The 21722-nt window shown below is 42.7% G+C and overlaps 3 protein-coding genes across 10 annotated transcripts in view; 2 read left to right on the top strand and 1 right to left on the bottom strand.

The window, feature by feature from the left end:
- Positions 1-9937, top strand: part of zmiz1a (zinc finger, MIZ-type containing 1a) — a 100695-nt gene extending 90758 nt beyond the window's left edge. For 7 of the 8 annotated variants that reach the window (XM_034608386.1, XM_034608385.1, XM_034608384.1 and 4 more), the window contains 17 exons: positions 1391-1505; positions 1627-1847; positions 1941-2142; positions 2294-2575; positions 2661-2840; positions 2961-3029; positions 3160-3325; positions 3422-3563; positions 3711-3921; positions 4099-4204; positions 4356-4516; positions 4618-4685; positions 4770-4838; positions 4925-5208; positions 5574-5767; positions 6242-6529; positions 6761-9937. In XM_034608386.1, the coding sequence (XP_034464277.1) occupies positions 1391-1505; positions 1627-1847; positions 1941-2142; positions 2294-2575; positions 2661-2840; positions 2961-3029; positions 3160-3325; positions 3422-3563; positions 3711-3921; positions 4099-4204; positions 4356-4516; positions 4618-4685; positions 4770-4838; positions 4925-5208; positions 5574-5767; positions 6242-6529; positions 6761-6868 (2866 nt within the window). In that variant the 3' untranslated portion in view covers positions 6869-9937. The remainder of the gene's footprint in view (positions 1-1390; positions 1506-1626; positions 1848-1940; positions 2143-2293; positions 2576-2660; positions 2841-2960; positions 3030-3159; positions 3326-3421; positions 3564-3710; positions 3922-4098; positions 4205-4355; positions 4517-4617; positions 4686-4769; positions 4839-4924; positions 5209-5573; positions 5768-6241; positions 6530-6760) is intronic. The other variant, XM_034608388.1, reaches the window with a different exon arrangement.
- Positions 9938-11700: 1763 nt separating this feature from the next.
- Positions 11701-14995, top strand: ppifa (peptidylprolyl isomerase Fa). Its single transcript, XM_034608163.1, has 6 exons — positions 11701-11923; positions 12585-12615; positions 12715-12803; positions 13130-13226; positions 14408-14483; positions 14572-14995. The coding sequence occupies exons 1-6, from the start codon at positions 11780-11782 to the stop codon at positions 14705-14707; spliced, it is 573 nt and encodes a 190-aa protein (XP_034464054.1). The 5' UTR covers positions 11701-11779; the 3' UTR covers positions 14708-14995.
- A 5039-nt stretch (positions 14996-20034) lies between these two features.
- The window catches only part of zcchc24 (zinc finger, CCHC domain containing 24), a 31400-nt gene continuing 29712 nt past the window's right edge, over positions 20035-21722 (bottom strand). Inside the window, exon 4 of the mRNA XM_034608162.1 lies at positions 20035-21204. Coding sequence (XP_034464053.1) covers positions 21091-21204 — 114 coding nt within the window. The 3' untranslated portion in view covers positions 20035-21090. The remainder of the gene's footprint in view (positions 21205-21722) is intronic.

Raw genomic sequence — 21722 nt, 5'->3', positions numbered from 1 at the left:
GGTTAATAATACTATGCCCTTTTATTCCCAACTGAATGTAGCACACATCTGATACATCTTTTACTTTGAATTTACATTCTTTTTTTATTTCAAAATAATTCCCTGGGTTGATTTTTTCACAAACTACTCAACGGATTTTCATGAGTTTGTTTTGAATGGTGGGGACATGACACAAGGAACAACTAAAACCTGTTTAGGATCCTGATCAGGGGGCGGAGCCAGGATTTAAAAAAAGATTCTCATTTCTCATTAAACAATTCTTTGATCGTGATGAAAAACATCAGATATATTTAGGGGACTAATATATATGAGTGTGTGAAACTTGGTGCAGCTTGGTTGAATTTAAGGGGACTGTTGAGCCGAGGTGCAGCCATGTGTCCTCGACTGGGTGGTATTGGTGTGGTTTTCTTTATCCAAATCCAATGTGACATTACAGACATGTACAAAAGCAATAGAGCAGAAAAGAATGTGGTCAAGAAGTTTGCCTTTTCTCTATAGTTTTAGATGATTAATTCTCCACAACCTAATATTCACTCAGTTAAGGTTCAATAGTGGCTCAGTCTTTGCTGAGGGATAATCTTGACTTATTTAACACACACGCCAAGACACTGAGGATTTTCCAAAGTTAGGAGAAGAGCCAGAAAGTGTTTTTGAGTGGAGCTGCTGTGATTTGGGTTTGGTGGGACGAGCCAACAGGGAAGTGAGCTGTGAGTTTTTGGAGAACATTGTGTGCTCATACCTCTCGCACGCTCTCTCTCTCTCTCTCTCTCTCTCTCTCTCTCTCTCTCTCTCTCTCTCTCTCTCTCTCTCTCTCTCTCCAAGAAACCCTGGAGTTAGCCAACAGTCCTGTTTGCCTCTTGGGATAATGTTTTGCCTTTATGAGGAAATATTGAACATGCCGTCCATTCCAAAAGTGAACCTCATGAGCGAAAACAAGCTGCTCTCCAAAAACAGCAGTCCCTCCCACTGCACTGGCCACTTGCCTCCCCCCATGAGGACTGAGCTTGTTTATTATATGTTAGAAACTGTCAGATTTTTGCCCTGATATTTGTTTTGGATCTAAATACTTCACATTCCATTTGCACTCTAGCGATCCATATCCAAAGAATTTTTTGAAGAAAGAAATAATTTAATCATATTTAACTTATACTGGTGAGTGTGGGCATGTGTCAGCTTATCTCACTGTGCAGCCATCGCCAGACATCCTCGCTTTCAGACTGAACGCCAAACATGTCAAATTGCCCAACATTTTGGCAAAAAAGAATTCCCACATTATTCACATTTTTGGACGGATATGCGCCTCCTGGTGGCTTCTCTTGACTCTTTTCCTGGCCAAATAGAAACTTAAAGTGACACCAGGCTCATGTTTGTGTTTTGATCTACTTTCCAGTGATGGATCCTTTCCCTATGACTCTGTCCCCTGGCAACAAAACACCAACCAGCCCCCTGGGTCCCTGTCCGTGGTGACAACGGTGTGGGGCGTGACCAATACGTCACAGAGTCAGGTATGTCCATGCATGAACAGCATCCACAGTCGATGCTTGACTCACAAGGTTTGTCTTCTTTGTTTGTTTTATAAACCTAATGGATGTTTTTTTCCCCTGTATGATGCTCTGTTAAATCCAGGTGCTGGGTAATCCGATGGCAAACAGCAATAACCCCATGAATCCTGGGGGTAACCCTATGGGACCCGGTATGTCTGCCAGCGGAGCAGGACTCAACTCACCTCAGTTCAGTGCTCAGCAGCAACAGTTCCAAAACAAAGGCGGCTCCAACCAACAGTACATGCAGCAGGGCATGTACGGCAGGCCTGGCTACCCTGGTGGTCCTGGGGGCTACAGCGGAAGGTGAGACACTCGATGATAGCCTTAATATAATGTTAAAATCAAGCATTACAATCTACTATAATGATTAAAAAATGCAATCTGTTTTTTTAACAGTTATTCCGGAGGCCCAAACACTCCTCAAGGAGGTATGGGAATGACCTCCCACACACGTCCTGCTGGTGACTTCACGCAGCCAGCTGCCGCTGCTGCAGCAGCTGCCGTTGCTGCCGCTGCTGCTACGGCAACGGCCACAGCAACAGCCACGGTAGCAGCTATGCAGGAAACCCAGAATAAAGATATGAACCAGTATGGACAGGTACAGAACACACCTGCTGACATCTACAGCTGCACACATTTACCAAAAGAGACTGTAAAACACAAATATACACATTAACATATTACCCAGCCACCTGTTGTAGACACAGTACAATCATGTTAAATGCTTAAACCTTCTGTTTTGCCTCCAGATGTGTTCATCGTTCCAAATGGGCCCCACTCAGACCTACAACAGCCAGTTCATGAACCAGCCAGGCCCACGAGGGCCCCCTGGAGGCATGAATCCAGCCAGCATGGGATCACCCATGAGCAACCCCAACATGAGTGGTCCTCCCATGGGCATGAACCAGGCTCGAACCCCAGGCATGGGGCCTTTTGGAGCTCACGGCCAGAGGATGCCACAGCAGGGGTATCCTGGAGTACCCCGACAGGGTGTGCCCATGCAGGGGATGAAGAGGCCGTATCCTGGGGAGGTGAGTGTAAAACATTGGCCTGGATAACTGTCTATGTAGCACCTGGAACATATGTTTACATTTTTCTTTCACTTCCACTCTCCAGGCAAGTTACGCAGCTCAGCAATACGGGCCAAACAGTCAGTTCCCGCCACAGCAGGGGCAGTACCCATCATCGAACCCCTCCAGGCCGCTGCCCTCTCCTAACTACCCCGGGCAGAGGATGCCAGGGCAGCAGAGCCAGGGACAGTACCCACCCGGGATGCCCATGGGCCAGTATTATAAGGTCTGTTGTGTCACACCATTCATCCATCTGTCCAATTTTTTATACCATATTTTATGAGAAACTATATGCTTTATGTTTTAAATCTGTATCAATATATTAAATCATTGAATTAATTTACAGCAAGAGCCCTTCAATGGTCAGAGCACCAACTTCTCTGGAGGTGGTTACTCCTACGGTCAAGGCAATGGGGTAAGTTTTCACATCATACCCAAAAACAAGTTCCATTTGCTAACTATAGCGTGCCAAGATCTTCAGCTCAGTCATGAATGAGTTGCTTTTATTCAGATGTTTTCATTATGCACTCTCCTGTCTCTCACAGCCTCCCCGGCCCGTAAACTACCCCCACTCCCCTGTCCCTGGAAACCCCACACCCCCCATGACCCCAGGAAGTAGCATCCCTCCGTACCTGTCGCCAAACCAGGATGTGAAACCCCCGTTTCCACCCGACATGAAACCAAATATGACAGCACTTCCGCCCCCTCCAAGTGAGTACACCAGCAATACTGAAGCAACTGGATCATTTCATCCTCATCTGCGTGACCTTGACCCCCCTCCCCCCCCTGTTTTTCTCTGTCCTCCAGGTAACCCCAACGAAGAGCTGCGGCTGACATTCCCCGTCAGGGATGGAGTGGTGCTAGAGCCGTTCCGCCTGGAGCACAACCTGGCTGTCAGTAACCACGTCTTCCACCTTCGACCCTCCGTCCACCAGACCCTCATGTGGAGGTTTGCCCACCACACAGACTTTTGACTTATGAATCGTTTATCTGTAACTTTTAAAATTATTTTATATGCATGAAGAAGTGCTCTGACTGGATTTTTTTATTAATATCGCTATTAACAGCTGCCTCTCTCGTCATGTTACTCCCATAGGTCAGACCTTGAGCTGCAGTTTAAGTGCTACCACCACGAAGACAGGCAGATGAACACCAACTGGCCCGCCTCCGTCCAGGTCAGCGTCAACGCCACGCCTCTCACCATCGAGCGGGGCGACAACAAAACCTCCCACAAAGCCCTGCACCTGAAGCACGTATGCCAACCTGGGAGAAACACCATCCAGATTACAGTCACGGCCTGCTGCTGTGTGAGTGCACCCGCTCAACATGATGTAAAACTTCTAAAATTACATTTAAGTCTCATAATTCTGTTCTTAAACATCCGCTTTGTTGATTTTCACTGAACTACTTACAGTAAATGTGTGGAATAGACTTGGATGTTGGAAGACGGATTAGTTTTCTCATCTTGTCGTGTTGCTTTGCAGTCCCACCTGTTTGTGCTGCAGCTGGTCCACAGACCATCTGTGCGCTCCGTCCTCCAGGGGCTCCTGAAGAAGAGGCTCCTTCCTGCAGAACACTGCATCACCAAGGGTACGGCTCATTTTGTCTCTTTGTGTAGTTAATATGCAGAAGCACATCTTAATTACACGGCCACGCAACCTGTTTTCTCTTTATGTCTTGCTTTAAAATATGTCTTGAGGCCCCCTGTGCAAATGTTCATGCCTCATCTTCTTTGGTTCAGTTAAGAGGAACTTCAGCAGTGTGGCGGCCTCGGCAGGCAACACCACTCTGAATGGGGAAGATGGCGTGGAGCAGACGGCCATTAAAGTGTCGCTGAAATGTCCCATCACCTTCCGACGCATCCAGCTACCGGCACGAGGGCACGACTGCAAACATGTCCAGGTTTGTTCGGATTTAAAGAGTCTGTAAACGTTTTTTTTTTTAATGAACACTTGCATTGTGCGTCGCTGTAAATTCTAAAGTTGTGATGTTGTTCTCCACAGTGTTTTGATCTGGAGTCCTACTTACAGCTCAACTGTGAGCGGGGGACATGGAGGTGTCCTGTGTGCAAGTAAGTGTCTAGATTTACAGATAGGAAAACAAGTAAGAAATGCCTCTTTTAGATTTGTTCTAATAATAGTTTTTCTCTCTTCAGTAAAACGGCATTATTAGAAGGTCTGGAGGTGGACCAGTACATGTGGGGAATCCTCAACGCCATACAAAAGTACGTTTCTCCTCTTTTACCAGCTGGATCCATCTTTAAGTCATTTATATAATTTAACCAACAAAATGTTTTTCCTCCACCTCCAGCTCAGAGTTTGAAGAGGTCACTATAGACCCGACATGTAGCTGGCGACCTGTCCCCATCAAGTCGGAGCTACACATCAAAGAGGACCCCGACGGACCGCTCACCAAGCGCTTCAAGTCCATGAGCCCCAGTCAGATGACCATGCCCAATGTGATGGAGATGATCGCCCAGCTAGGGCCTGGTCCCGGCCCAGGACCCGGCCCTGGACCCGGACCCGGTCCCAGTCCCTACCCTCCACATCCTAGTCAACATACAAGCGGGAACGGTGGAGATTACCCAGGAGCAGGTACTAACAAGCCGACAGAATCCTGCTGCATTGGTAAATAACAGGATATTCAGCTTGTTTGTCGGAAAAGTGAAAGTGTTTTGCATTTTACAACAGGAACCATTGATATGTCTCTGGTGCATTGAAACAAAGAAACAGCCTCAAGGAGAGTTTTAATGCTGAACCTGTTTTAAAATGTTGTCAGCTCGTCACTCTGATAAATGTTTAATAACATAAAAAAAAGTGTGTATCCTGTTATATAACCTCTTTGAAAAGATAACTTTTTAAAAACTAAATCAATGATTCATCAAACGACGACGTCAACGAGCCCAGACTGCAGTTAAGCCTTTTGACGAAACCAAATGTTTGTGCTTTTATCCTGACAGGCAACAGTTACCACAGCCAGGGGCACTTTGACTTCCCTCATGGGAACCCCTCTGGTGGTGGGGTTGGAGGAGGCGGCGGAGGTGGTCCCCCTATGAGTGACTTCATCCACGGCCCCCAGCTCTCGCACCCCCCGGATGGACATGGCGGCCTCCTCTCGCAGGACAAGCCCCTGAGCCACAGCATGAACGATTCAGTGAGTAAACGTTTTTAGGAATAGTTCACTGCTTATACAACTAGTTGGTTTAAATTAGGATTATTTATAGTGCTTATTCATCTACTGCTGAGTTATTTTGTCCTGTAGCTTAACTCTTTGCCTCAGTTTGTAGTAGAAAATGTGCCACACTGAGGAAAGAGGCTCAGATTTGTGACGTGAACAAGGTGCAGCCTGTGCCTCTAGCCAGCATGTGTGCTCAGTCATGCTCACGTGCTCATGTCACCGTATAATGTTGCAGCTGTACATGTCTGCTGATCACAGCTTCCATTTAGAGGGCCTGTTCCATATTATTCACGCTGGAACTCATTTTGCTTTTCCTCTCCTTCTTCCCACGCAACACCTCCCTCCTCCTCCTCCCATAACACTCTCTCCCTCTGCTCTCTCTTTCTCGCTGTTTCTTCCGTCCTCCTCCTTATTTTTCATCCTCCCTCCATACCTCCCTCGCACCTCCAGATGTCCCATCCCGATCAGTCCCATAGCTCCATGCAGCAGAGCTTGCATGCGTCTCCCCACCCCGGCAGCCAAACAGGGCCGCCCTTGCATCACGGCGGCCAGTCAGGGCAGCCCTTGCATCACGGCGGCCCGTCATCGCAGCCGCATCGCCAGTCGCAGCCTCAGCCGCCGCCCCTGCCTCAGCAGGCCGGGCAGAACAGTCACCCCCACGGCGATCTGAACTTTAACCCCTCCTCAGATGGGCAGATGGGTCAGGGAGCGCAGGATATGCCTGAACCCTCCCTGGATGTAAGTGTGTCGGCTTTGCGTGTTACGGGCTAACGTCGTCTGCTGCAGCTGCTCTCATCTCTCTGCCGTGTGCTCGGTTTGTGTTTGATTCTCAGAGCGCGTCTGAGCAGCGATGTTCGTGTTAACGTGTAACTTCAACGGACGCATGATTCAAAGCGTCAGAAAGATGCATTTGTTTTTCAGGTTGTGTAGATTTGCCTCTCATCCTCTCCTTCTCTCCTTCGTCCTCAGCTGCTTCCAGAGCTGGCGAACCCGGACGAGTTACTATCGTACCTGGACCCCCCCGACCTCCCCGCCAACAGCAACGACGACCTTCTCTCCCTCTTTGAGAACAACTAGCCCCTCCCCCTCCCCGTACGAACCCTCCTGCGCCTACAGGAGCGGTGACGTGTTTGACTGTCCGTCCACAGACACTTCACCCCCCTCCTCCAAATAGACACTTCAAGCAGCTTCCGATGCTCATACACACACACACACACACACAGATACAGTGTGGGAGGGGAGCCCGGCGGAAAAAGGGGGGCACCTGTTTTGGGAACTCCCAACGGAGAACGCAGGAACGCCGCTCATCTCCGAGCTCCCCCTCCCTCTTTTTTTGTTCCTCCTGTAAAGATTCCACGCACCAGTTCCACCGCCTCTGACTCGAAACACACACCATTTACAGCCATGTTTTGGCGGGCACTAAAATGATATTATATATATACATATATATGATATTTGTGACTTTACAACTGAAAACTGTGCAGCTATAATCGTCTTGTGTGACAACACAGAGGAGAGCGGAGCCTTTGTGGGCTTCAGGAAAAGTGTTGTAGCTTTGTTTTTATTTTTTCTTTTGTTTTTTTTAAATTATAATTTTCCTTTTGTGAAAAAAAAAAAAACGAAAAGTCCAAGGGAAAAACATTGTCTTGTAAGAGTGTTTTTATCCTGTTTGAAATGTGTTCTTCCAAAACTTTGGCACATGCCATGCCCTTTGACCCCCCCCCCCCCCCCCCCCCCCCCCCCCCAGTGTGTGTGAGTCTGTGTGTGTGTGTGTGTGTGTGTGAGAGAGAGAGAGCGAGAGAGCAAGATGAATAACTGGAACTCATCAGAATCCCAGCACTGAAAGGATGAGCTTATATGTCCTCCGGTGTCAACAGAGGAAAAAAGTGCGCACTGTGCAACGTCGTGTGTGTGAGCGTGTCGTTATGTGTGTGTGTGTATATACATATTTCTGTGTGTGTGTTTTATGTCTTCCCTTTTGTTTGCATGTGAGCGTTAGTGAAAGACGGCGGAGGGGAGAGAAAGTTGGAGACGGAGGAGGGAAGAGAAACATCAACTGAAATAACCGTCTCTCTCTCTCCACCCAGGCTGTAGCTGTTGTAACGTTTCCGCTCGTCCTCACCGAACCCTGCACCATTTTGTTCTCAAGTGCATGTGTGCCAACGGCTCCTGTTGTCTTAGTCCAGCCTAAACGTGCTTGATCAAATCATTTTCTCTCACGTCTTGATATTTATTATTTTATTTCGTTGTTTTTTTTTTAGCTGTTGTCCTTTTTTAAAAATGTGTTTTACCTTTTGTCCCACGTCGAAATGAATCAGACACACGTCACCAAAGTTTTTTCGTCAAGGTTTCGACATCCGGCAGATGATTTTAAAATCGCTGTGTTTTATACAAACGTCTGCGTGATTGTTCCGAGCTTCCTGTTTATTCGTTTTCTTTTCACATCTAATTGGGGAAAAACATTCTGCATGGTCCAACAGTGTTTCCAGAGCTGTTGTAAATACCCTTTGTGAATACTCCCTTTGTGAGTACTGTACAGTGCTGTACCTAATCTATTACTGCAACTACACGGTACTGTATGTCTGTCCAGGACTACACACACTCACAGACACACACAGAATCCCTTATAACTAACATTGTAACCGATTGATCCAAATGCACTCTCACTGGCCTTGTACCCTGTGTATTGTGTACAGTTTCTTTCCATTAGCCTGTGACAATGCATCAGCAAAAAAAGGAATATTTGAATTATTCTGCAAGAAAGTTGTGATTAATTTTTTTTTTATTTCATACATGTACGTGTACAAAAGTTAGCAGGGTTTTTTTGTCTAAAATTCTGCAGCCTCGAGTTCCAAAATTCTCCAAAAATGATTTAATATTATTGTTATTGGAACAAGTGACCTCGTCCTCTTTATTTAAAGTGAGAATGTGCAAACTGATTGTTTCGAGGCCTGATAATGAGCTTTGATAACCATACTGAGCAAAAACAAGTGTGACTATGATTTTCATCACATTTTATAATGTTCGGCGGTTTAAGTTATTATTTTTGTCCAATGTTTTTTTTTTTATGATATAATTTGGTTTACACGGTTTTATGCAGTACCATCAGTGAATTTTAAAACATGCTGGTGGCTGAAATTTGCCCCGTTTTGATATTTGAAGAACCTGATTGGGCTTCACTGGATCGTCAGAGTCGATAGAATCACCGGGTTTCACAGTCGAGGGATCGGATGTTGTTTGTTTCTATGTTTGTCGCAGACAGTGCACTGCCTCATCGCGATGTTTTATTTGCCTACACAGTGTGTAACTGTAACCTCTCACAAAAATCACATGTACGTAATCTGAGCGACACAAATCGTACTGTCCGATCGCAGCCGTTGGAAACTGAGCTGAGGATCTGAAAGAGGATTAATATTGTAAAGTGAAAATTTGAGGGAGACCCTTCTCCTGTTCGCATCACGAGGAAAGGTCGTGGCTGAGGGACGTAAGGGACACGTGTATATACTGTAAATGACAAATAGAGACACGTTAACAGAAATGTATTCATTTTCTCCAGGGGGAGTGTGCATAGTGTATTTAGAATTTGTAAAGCTTGCATCCTCCTGTCAGACATTGAATTGGGAAAATGTGTTTGATTGCGTCTGTGCGGACCTCTCTAACCACGCCTGTTCATTTATGTAAGATACTTTATGTGCCCCTCCACGCGGGGTTTCCGAGAAAAAAAAATCAAGACAATTTTTCTTTTGTGTAATATTAAAACCTCTGTGTATTTCTCTATTACCTGTGTACTTTATAAAGGTGCTACGAAATTATTAAAACCTTTTGAGGTATAATTGGGACTTGGAGACATGGAGCTCTGGGTGGCTCTTAAAGGGTTGTTTCCAAATTTACAGTTTGTAAAAAAGATTTTTGTCAAATTTATAATTTTTATGCAATTTGGCAAAATATGCTATAAGGTACAATCTGAAGGGATTGGCACAACAGGTGGCAGTTGTCTCTTTGGTTTTGTACATTCTATGTACAATCATTTCATATTCTAAACTGGTCAGAAAAACATTGTGATTTTTAGTCTTGCAAATCTGTATGTAGTTAGATGATGTGACATCCTAATATTTATCTAATAAATATGTATTCAGATGAAACACATTTAATGGCCTCTGTGTCTTTTGGCATTTAATATAATATGTTACATATTATATATTCAACTTTATATACGTAGTATTAGATTCATGATTCCAGAGCGTTATTGTCATTGTGCAAGCGCAAGTGTCGAGAGAGTTTCAAATGTAAACGTACAAATATAAAGAAATAATCAGCTATATAATCCAATCTAAACATAAGTAAAAGACGTATAAAATAAAATTACTCAATAAAATATAAGTAACAAGTCGAGGTAACGAGGGTGCAGAGTATACGATAGAGTATATGTTTAATAAATAATATGAATGTTGGACACGTTGTCATGGCGATGGTTTGGTTATCTTTTCGCCCAGGTATAAAATTGGACAACCCATGAAACCTCATCAGAAACACCTGGAAAGATGAGACGTTACTTTTTTTCACCAAGTTATTGTTTTATTTCCTAAACCTCCCACATGGTGTCGCTGTTTGTTTCATCTTTATCCAGTTGCTTTGAAACAAGATGTTCCTTCCAGTCTGAGAGGAGTTAGAGGCCAAACTGCATCTGATACAGATTAAATGTGTTATTACATATTCAAACAATTTGCAATGTCATGAGGGAAAGATGCCAGTGAGCTGGAAAGGGCTGCGATGATCATTCCAGTGAGGAAGCATAGGACTGGAAACTGCAGAGCAACGGCCCTGACGCCACACACGTGTAAATGAGAAGTTCATTGTCTTAGTTACAGAGGTACAGGAGGTGGCTACATATCAAAGTGGATCCTGAGAGATCCATGAGAGACCGGGGGGGTGGGGGGGCGTGTTGGGATGTAAAGTGTGTTATTGGAAAGAGGGGCTTCAGATCCAACAGCACATAATGTGAATTAAAGGGGAAGTGGGTGTTTGGACCTTTTATATGGAAGATGTATATCTTTTGTTATAGAAAAACATGGACGACTCAAACTTTATTCCCCATCATGATAAACATAGGGCCTGAATTTGTAAAGTGAATATGTGGAGATGATGGAACTTTGTGGAAAACATGGAAACTGTTAAAGTCACTGTTGAGAAAGTTCAGGCTGCTGCTCTGCTCAGTGTTTCTGACTCTTTCATAGGAAGACTTCCATCTAATCAATATTAGTACTTTACTTGTATTTTACTAATCATTTAGTTTTTTTCTTTATATTTTTTCAACAGTTGGATCAAATAGCAACATTTAAAACTTCGAATTATCTTTTGGAAATAAATTTCTTATATTATAATTGAACTTTTGTATTTTATTTGGTCATTTTTAAATACTGTATTTTGTACAAGTATGAATACAGAACATACTGTATGTGTGATCACATGTGACCATGTGATGAAAGGGTGTGATTCTCCAACTCACAATGACATGATGAATGACTTAAAGCTAATTGGCTCTTCAGTTGCTACTGAACACACTATTATTATTTATATATTTATATTATATATTAGAATTATTATGCTGTTTATAGTATTATTATCATTCTCAGTGATTGTGTGGTCATTTTAGGGTTGCGCAGTATAAATACAATTTATATCTGACCACACAATCACAGAAAATAATAAAATAACATTATTATTAAATAGGACCGTTTGAATTCATATTAATACTAAATATTTTTGTCAAATGAAAACAAACTAATAAAACAGTTGCAAAATGAATGAACACTGTGGGGGAGGAACTTAAACAGCAGGTGGCAGTAAAGCGACGTCCTGGATGCCAACTGTCGAAAAAGCCCTCAGAGAAGAAGAAGAAGAAGATGAGCAGGAGGAGAAGAAGAAGAAGACGTCACATGTAAACAGCAGCCGCGGCAGTAACCGGAAGTGATGTTCATGTGACCAGAGATGAATCAGATGAAAAGTCGTGTGAGGTTCAGTTCTGTGGGGATCGCAGCAGCCAGACTCTTCTCCTCAGGTCCCCGCTCCAACCCGCACGTGTTCCTGGACATCGAGGCTGAGTCTGAGCCTCTGGGCAGAATCATCATCCAGGTACTAAGCACACACTGGAAATAAACCGGTTCAAACCACAGACTGCATCATAGACTGGATATAAACAGATACCTTATATCAAAAGGTAGTGAACATAATACGGTGCAAACCACACACTGTAAATAAAAAGGTACTGTACATAAAAAGGGACTGTATATGAAAAGGCAGAGTATATATATATATAAAGGCACGATAAGGTACTGTATATAAAAAGTTACCATATATAAAAAGGTAATGTAAATAAAAAAGGACTGTATATAAAAAGGTAAAAATCAAAGTGGGCCATAGACTGTATATAAAAAGGTACAAACTATAGACTGTATCACACACTGGGTTAGAGACTGTACAGAAAATGATACCGTATATAAAAAGGTACAAACCACACACTGTATATAAAAAGGTACCTTATATAAAGGGGTACTGTACATAATAAGGTACTGTATATAAAAAAGGGGCCGTATATAAAAAGGTACTGTATATAAAAAGCGACCGTATACAAAAAGGTAAAAAAATCAAAGACTGGACCATAGACTGTATATAAAAAGGTAGTGTACATAATAATGTACTGTATATAAAAAGGGACTGTATATAAACACACACCTTCCCCTGAGCTGCAGCCCCAGTGATGCACCACTGACTGTAAACGTCCTTTATGTTGCAGCTGAATGCAGATGTTGTCCCAAAGACTGCAGGTGAGTTCAACTCTTTCTTCTCATAAATAACTGTTGATTATAGAGAACACACATTTTAATTGAATTCTGATGATTTATTATGTGTTTGCATGGCAACAGAAAACTTCAGAGCTCTGTGCACAGGGGAACATGGCTTTGGATTCAAGGGCTGCATGTTTCACAGAGTCATACCTCAGTTCATGTGTCAGGTAAGTGACTTCATCGTGGGACCAATTCAGGGTCACTGATATATTTTCTGTGTCGATATGGTCAAAAATGATATCAAGATAAAAATGTTCATATCGATAATTATCATGATAAATCATATTGGACTTTCCCTTTAGTGGTAGAATTATACTGCAATCATTGTTGATATTTTGTTATTGCCGAGCACTTCCTGTTTTTAGCTGGAGAAATATCCTGTGCATGTGTGAAAGTTTTGTAGCTGCAGAAATATTTTGTGCACATGTGAACGTTTTGTGCACACAGATGTAATCATGCTCTGTACTGATGGATTTAATGTTTTCTGGGACAGGGAGGAGATTTCACCAAACACAACGGCACAGGAGGGAAATCTATATACGGGAAAACGTTCAGAGATGAAAACTTCAAGTTAAAACACACTGGTCCAGGTGCGTCCTCACACAGCTTCACTCACACTGTTGCTGCACGAATGTAGAAGACACAAACTATTCTTCATCTGTAATCCATCCACGCTGCAGACTTATTACGTCCAACAGCTTTGTGTGCAGATCCATGAGCTAACTAATGTGTTTCAGGAGATAACAAGAAAAAAATAGCTTTTCCAACTAGATTCAAATATTTATTATTTTTGGAAGGTCCCTGTGCTGCTGCTGAAACAATCAGTCAATATCGCAGACGGGCAGGAAATGGATCAGCTATTGTATTTAGTCTGTTATTTAACAAGAGCCCATTTTCACTGATCATTTTTAATGATATTGATTGTGAATGCTGTTACTCTCAGGGTGGTGGGGGCGCTGCTCTGAGGAGCTGTGTCCCGATCGATTCCCTTCCTTTCGACCTCGATCGAAGGCTTGTGTTGTGGCAAAGTTTCTTCCACTCTGGTCCTTGTCTGTCCATCTTTCTCTCTGCCTTCCTCGCTTTCTTTTCCCTCGTGCTGCCCCCTGTAGGATGGACTAGTCCCTTCGATCGTGTCACGTACGATTGCAGTTTCCCCTCGTTGACTGCTGTCTTCACACTGTCCCACTTGTATATGAAATGCAGGGCTCCTCGGTAGCATCTAATTTCAAATGCCTGGATTTTCCTCTGTAATTCCGCAGCCAGGGACAATGTCTCTGAGACACATAGAAAGCTGGACCTTCAGTTTCTGCTAGTGCTGATGTTGTCTGTGCAGCTCTTGAGAGGATTTACCTCTATCGACCCCTATAATAAATAGCAGCTCATTTCGTTTTTACACCACTCTGCTGTCTTCCTAACAGATTTTTTTTATGTTAATACATCTGACTCTCCACTAGATGGCAGTGCCTAATGTCGTGCAGCTCCAACATAATATTGGCTGTGTAGTTTTTTCCAATCCCCAGGTGAATGACTCACTTTTTAACAGCTCAGCTATTATTAATCAAAATAACAAATTATTTCAAAGGAACTTAATCCTCATGCTGATTGTTCTTTGTTTTAATTTGTTGTATAATCAGTTTGTGAAAGGAGACGCAGGCTGTTTTTCTAACACAGTTACTGACTCACGTCATGCTTTGGTTTTGCTCTGTCAGGCCTAAAACGTCACTGAATTGCTGGTTTATTGATTTACTCGTTTGGTTTTTGATGTCTGCAGGAACTCTTTCCATGGCGAACTCAGGGCCACACACCAACGGCTCCCAGTTCTTCATATGCACGAATAAAACCGAATGGTAAAGGCTTTGCAGAACTTTTTAAATCACGTGTCTCGCCTCTGCACTCGCTGACATGGCTTTTTTTTTTTTGTCCCGCCTCTGGCAGGCTCGATGGTAAACATGTGGTGTTTGGGCAGGTGACGGCAGGCATGGACGTGGTCACCAAGATGGAATCCTTTGGTTTACACGATGGCGGCGTGATCAAGAAAATTGTCATAAGTGATTGTGGTGAGATCAAATAACACCTCACTTGTGGACTCCTGTGGGATGACTCAGTACAAAGCCATCTGGTATTTTTAATCCATCTTTCCTCCTGTACCTATAAAACCTTCAAGAAGATATGAAAAAAATCTGGTATCAAATGTTTATATTGTGTGTTTGCTTTTAAATAACATTATAATGCAATGACTGGGAGTTTAATTGATATATTTATACATCTTTCTTTTCAAAGCTTTAACTGCCCCCTGAAAGTTTGTTATTATGTGATCACTCACCGTTCACTGCCAAATAAATGAACGTTTCAGATTTTATAAGTTCTGGTCTTGCTACGGGACGTTTCCTCTCTTGTGCCACTAACTCTGCCGGTTTTAAAGCTTCCTGGAAATGATCCAACGGCTTTTTTTAGACACCGGCTCTCCAGCAGGACCGACTTCCTGTCCCATCCGAGCAGGATGTGACATCACGTGACATCCACCTACAGTGGAGCTGAAACATCACATGAAAGCAGTTGCTGGATGATGGACATGTGGACTGACAGAGATAATTCAGCTGGACTCGTAGCGAACCCTGTGGAGATGTTGAGGTTGTGTAGTGAGCAGCACGTCCTGCACAGCAGTGTGTGGAGGAGACGGAGACAGAGAGGAAAGCCAGGACATGTCTGAGAGCCAGAGACTGGGTGGTGCTGCTTATCGAGCTAATACTTTATGAAAGTAAATAATGAAGCAACGTGAAAAAAGCAGCTTTCGCCCCCTAAATGAAACCATATGCGCGCTGACCTTCCACCGTTTGTTTGAATTCTCAGATTACATTGTTGCCATAGAGACTTCGCAGCCCTCGCTCTGTTTGAGCCTGAGATGTTGTAACAAACTTGATATAATTTGCGTCCCCACCCTCTGGTTTAGTTTAGTTATTTGGAATGCATGTCCAATATTGTGCATGGAAACTTGGCCGGAGAGACGCCGCGCCTCGGCCAATGTTTAATACACATGCAAAACAGTGACATCTTTAAAATTGCTGTGAATGTTTATATTTAAGACGCAGCACACATTTCAGTCCTCTTTGTGTTTTGGTTTTAAATGTCCACACTTTGACTCTAAAGTGTTGAAATCAAGTCCTGACGGCTCCGTGCCGCTTTTATCTTTCAGCACTTTGACAGAAAGCAAGAAAAAGAAAGTCCAGACCTCGTCTGCGTTACACAACACATGAATAAACCTTTAAAAACTGATTTCATCACCATCTATACGCTCGTGTGACGCTTTCAAAGACTCAAAGGAGCTGAGTGACTTTGAAAACAAATTCTCACTGTGATAAACACAATACAGGAGACAGGAGCTCTCAGAAAACAACGTGTTGCTCTTGGCTGAAATGAAACTCAACAGAGCGAACACCTCCCAGTTACTGTTGACAACAACCCAAACAAACGAAACCACACAATTCCACATGCTCTTAATTCAATATGATTTTTATTCATCAAACTCTCGACAGCTCTACAGCACTAAAACGTTTTTTTTTCCCGACTAACAAATAAGGCACATTTTGGAATGCCATTTCATGGACATGAAAAACAGACCTGTGGTCTACTCTCGAAACCATGACTGCCCTTGTTTCCCGAAAAAGTCATTGTCTTCCCAACCTCACGGCTGCATTCTGTCCAATTCAAATATTACAGTATTGCAATATCGCATTACAGACAGTAAAGAATACACACACACCACTTTCCAAATCGACCACGTAAGTGTTAACACATTACATTCAGTAAATATGTGTTATTTGTCGAGGCTACGCTAGCGAATGTAAAGGAACCATTCAATTTTTTTTACGACTAATAACAATCAGGAGTTGCTGTTAAAAACAATATGTACTAAAGCAAACTACCGTAAAAGTATTTAAATAAGTATACATTGCACAAAATGATATTTTCATTCAAATTCCAAACACATGCACATGCAAACTCTAAAACAGTTCTTTGTCTCGCACGCTTTCCTCGACACTTCCTGTACTACTAATAACACCGTAACATTTTATAATAGTTTCTCTTCATTGCTGCTTTAAGCAAACTACATCTCACAGTTTAACGTGCGTATACAGTGGTGAGTGTCCGTCGCTACTTAAGAAACAAACAAACTTCTGCATGTTAACACAATATATCTCCATAATATTGTTGTTACTGTTTACAAAATGAATACATGCGACTGGGTGTAAATGGCAGCTCATAGTTAGTTACACATAGCGACTGAATAACATTGTGGGTTATTCCACACTGATAACATCATAAAACACAAAAGTACAATGGCTTACAATAACTGAGAAAGGGTATTAATTATGTACCAGCTTTTTTTTAATAATATTCTATGTAGACATCAATATTTCCTTCTTAGTGTAACTTTGTTGCATATTCTATACAAAAAGTGTTGTAAAAAATCTTTTCCATAAATATTTCTGCAGGATAAGCCCCTCAGATTCTCGTAAAACATAAAGAAACACAAACAGACTCCCAGCTTTATTTCTCAGCAATAGGCCCTTCTTCACACAAGAATATTGCATAACACTTCAAAAAGATCCTTAAAGACGATGGCCATCAAATATATACATACAACAGTCTTATCTTTGTCAGGGAAATAACTCGAGTTTTTTTGCAGATTGCTTTAAAATTTTCAACATCTATTAAGTGTTTTTTCCAAAATACACATCTCGTTTATAGAAAAAAAAAAAAATTTGAACTGAAAAGGTACTAGAAAAGTCAAGTATATGTAATTCAAGACACTCCGAACGTCTGAAAGCAGCGATTCTTCTAGCTGCTTCCATCGCTTCTTGGTTTGCCATTTAAAATGGACGCCTCATCACACGTCTGGGCGGAATCAAACTCTTCCTCTCACCTATTTCTCATTTCTATTCAACCACAACACTGAACTACGATAACATTGTTACTTGTTTATGAGGTTAGTTCATAAGGCATCATTGGTATATATATTTATATATATTCTTCTCTTTACAGCCACGTGGTACGATGTGGACGACAGGGTTCAGACGTAAAAAGACCTGTTGGGTTAGTCTCGTCACAAAAAAGCTAAAAGAAAGACGATGCTAACAGTAAGAAACGTGGATTGTTCCCAGCAGTGACGGGTCTGAAGGAGCCTCTTCGTTCACTTTACGTCTTAAACAGGTGATAAAATGCTGCTAGCTGCTTTTAAAGGGGCACTCCACCAATTTTGCTAATGACGTTCAGTTTGCATGTCGCAATGAAAACAGCTGTTTAATGTCTTTGTCAAGTCTGAGAAAATGACCCACGTGGGAAATTAAATTGCATAATAGGAAATGTAGGAACTATGTGGCTCTCAACCTGCATGGTACATGGACACATGTTTATCAAAAACCTGAACACAAGCTGTTTTAAGGGTGTGGGCATTTGCCTGGCAGGGAAATATGCAGTTGAGTTGCATTATGGGAAATGTAGGATCTACGTGGCTTTCAACCTAGATGTTGTTATCTCTGCTTACAGCATGGAGAGACACATCTTTAACAATACGCCTGTGTTGTGAAATGATGATGTGGAGATTTAAAGGTCTGGGTATTTACCTGACAGGGAAAGATGCAGTTGAGGTGTATTATGGGAAATGTAGGATCCATGTGGCTCTCAACCCAGATGGTGTCATAGTGATATCATCATTGTCATAGTGATGTCATCAGGGTTATCTCTGCTTGGGCTTGGAGACACATGGAGAAGTTGTGGAGTTTTAAAGTTGTGGGCATTTACCTGGCAGGGAAAGATGCTATTATGGAAAGTTGCATTATGGGAAATGTAGGATCCAACTGTTTTTAGGAGCTTGAGTCATACCAAGGACAGAAAGTAAGGATATGACTCTTCTGCACCGATTCACTGTTTTTTGTTTGTCTTCTAACTTTGTGGAAGTTCAGTACTAAATCACTGGAGTGCCCCTTTAATTTAAGTGATGAAATCTAAACCGATCATTTCCTGTAAGGTACCATTGACAGCCACTGCAAACTCTCCCTCTAAGGCAATGACCATCTATTTCTCTACAAAACCCATAGTTCCTCAGATAAACACAACTACAATAGACAGAAAAAACTAAACAAAGAGCGAGGTCCACAGTTTGGTGTGTGACTCCATTCTGTTGTGATGATGGACTGAGGAATAACATCTCTGTTGATATTCCATGACAACGGACCACAGGAGGATTATTGTTGCCAGCTGGAAACAGGCTGGTTCAGCCTGTGCCTCCTCCGACTCAGCTAAACCCTGCCGATGCCAGTTCAAACTGCTAATCGAGGAACTCTGTCCCTTTCTCGTCCTTTGTCACATCTTGAACCTGCATTAAACTTCTGATGCTTCACAGCTACCACATGCACATACTGCACACTGCTCCATCTCTGAGCCTATATCCCCCCCACGTCTCTTACTCATCTCAAACGGCCTCCTGGTCTTGATACTTCAGAATGATTTCAATCTTTTTTAAGGCACACACAGTATGGTACAGTATAAAATACAGTCAACCAGCTTTCGTAAGGCCAGAAATACAGTACGTATAAAATAGTTCACAATTCCTGTAACGGGGTTCTTTTGAAAGGCAGGATTCTGAAAGCCAAAACCCTAATTTGTGCTTCAGGTCTGCACAGCGATCTACGTAAACAGGATGTGTGCTTCTCTTTCTTTAAAGACATTGGTTTACGATTGTAGGCCCCACAAAAATGAATGTAAGTGTAAACTCAATTCATCACCACTTTCAATATATCCTTGAATCTCCAGCATCACCACGTTACAACTCAGCCCTTTCTACATTAAATCTTATTGTTTCTCTCAAACAACCTGAAAATCGTTGCAGTTCTCAGAGGCCTCACCTCCGTCTGGACGCGCTTCACACCGCAGTCGGCTGCTGGACAAAGTTCTGAAGGGAGCAAGCCCTCGGAAAAGTTTCCATTTCGCTTCACAGTCTCCACTAATGTTGCCAGGCATCAATTAAAACTAAGTGGGATCTTAAATGTCTTGAATCTCCTTTGTATTTTACTCATTTGTGTCTAATCCGACATTACATGTGAACAGTGTAACCTCTAAAGTCCTCTTTCATAATGCTAACTAAATAACGACGGGTAGATCCTAGCTGTTTTCGCCCTTATCGCCAAAAGCTCTCAAATCACTTTCCACGTTGACATCTTCTTCAGCGTCTTCTACGTATTTGGCACCTCTTCATCATCCTGAGATAGATGTATTCTTTTTTTTCAGTTTTGTGTCTGTCACTTGTTAGAAACGTCACACTCGCTCGCACTAAGTTCTCCGGACAATATCCTGCTGGGTTCTCACATGGGCTCACTCGGACATTCTCTGGACATTTTACTAGGGAACTGGCAGAAAAAACTGAATATTCAGCACTGGCAAGATTATTGTTTCTTAGGTCAATTGTGCTAATTTGAAAACATATCTGTACCTATAGATGAGACTTATAGCTAACACTATAGATACTGAAGAATTTGTTAGGCAACAAAAATACTCCAGGGGAGCACGAGTGAAACCTCATCTGTTAGCAACACACTAAATGCGGATGACTCTACGCAACTGAACCTACAGTAGTTTCTAAAGACACATGGAAGCAGTTACACAATAATGTGATATACAAACATACAAAAAAACATTTCTTATGTCCCAGTTAAAATTCAAATTGCACACTAGAAAACAAAAAAAATAAATAGGCCAAATGTAAGCTAGGGATTTATGGCACATTATCCCTCAGTTAATTCACAGTTAATAAGATGTGCTGTTGACCCTAATACGGCAAGACATCGAAGGGCCCCCTGTACATTGAACCATCGGGAGAGGCCCCGGTTAAATGTTCATCACATTAGCACACTCTTCACTTGGCAGGGAAAATGAAAGGCGGATCTCTGTAAACACAAAGCCAACAAACCCCAAGGTGAGGTAATCTATTGAGACCAATACTGTCAGTGACACCAATACATTGATTCGGTGATGTTAAACGTGAAGGTGAATGAGTGGGGTGGTGTGGTTTCTAATACACGAGACGAAAAGTCACTGGTTTTGGCAGGTTTTTGCTTTCGACGAAGAGCACTTGAAAAGATTCATCTTCGGTCTATGTGATCCCCTCGTTCCTTCAATACTGAAAAAGGCATAAAGGCTAAAATCTGTGTTTCCATGTTTGAGGGACAGATTCATTTGCCGTGGTGAAGGAAGGCATCAAAGAGGAGGGAGGATTAGAGCAATCGAAAACACAGAGGGGAAGACGTGAGGAGGAGAGGACGCCATGTTGTGTGCAGAACATGGACGAGGGGGAACCTGGGTGTGAGATGGGAAGGGAGGAAGTTAACAGCCTTGATGGAGGATGAACGTCAGCACTTGGGACACAAACGTTGCTCTCTGACTTTCTGAGTTTGACGATTATTGCACACGGCGGCAGTAGTAGCCCAGGACTTTGCATTTCTCGCACAGGTGTTGTGGGTGCTCCTTACTCTGGTCAGAGACGTCCAGGCCGTCCGGCTTCTCCAGGGGGCGCTGCGAATACAAGCACAGGACCAGTAATGAGTTGTATTAAACGCTGAAGAAAACAGAGCACACGCTGTTTTTTTTCAGGCAGTTTACTTGGCACCAGATTCAACTCAAATATATATGCCTACGTACTTTGGCCTCCAACAACACTTCCATTTTCCCCAGACCCGGCGTCTACTACACACAATTAGCTGCAGAGATATGGCAAAGCACCATCTGCTCTGGAAACTTGCAGAATGCATTTGATCATGATGACCTGAATGGAAATATCACCCAACTGCTGCAGCAATGGCTTTCTTGGAGTCATTATCAGGGACAAAGGGAATCTATTGGGGGCCAGGACATTTGGGGGTTAAACAAACAAACAACCTGTATGGGACATTTATCTCTCATCCTTTGTTCTTTTCTTGTTGGAAAAACTTATTTATTTCAAGTTGAACTAAAGGTGGGGTCACTACAGGGAGATATTCCAGTCAGCTGCTAATAAGTCTGCCAGGAATTATTGAGACTTTACCATCGTAGTG

The sequence above is a fragment of the Hippoglossus hippoglossus genome, chromosome 15 (assembly GCF_009819705.1).
Source record: "Hippoglossus hippoglossus isolate fHipHip1 chromosome 15, fHipHip1.pri, whole genome shotgun sequence".
NCBI lineage: Eukaryota > Metazoa > Chordata > Actinopteri > Pleuronectiformes > Pleuronectidae > Hippoglossus > Hippoglossus hippoglossus.
The sequence above is the reverse complement of the archived record's forward strand: the minus strand, read 5'-3'. Positions and strand labels throughout refer to the sequence as shown.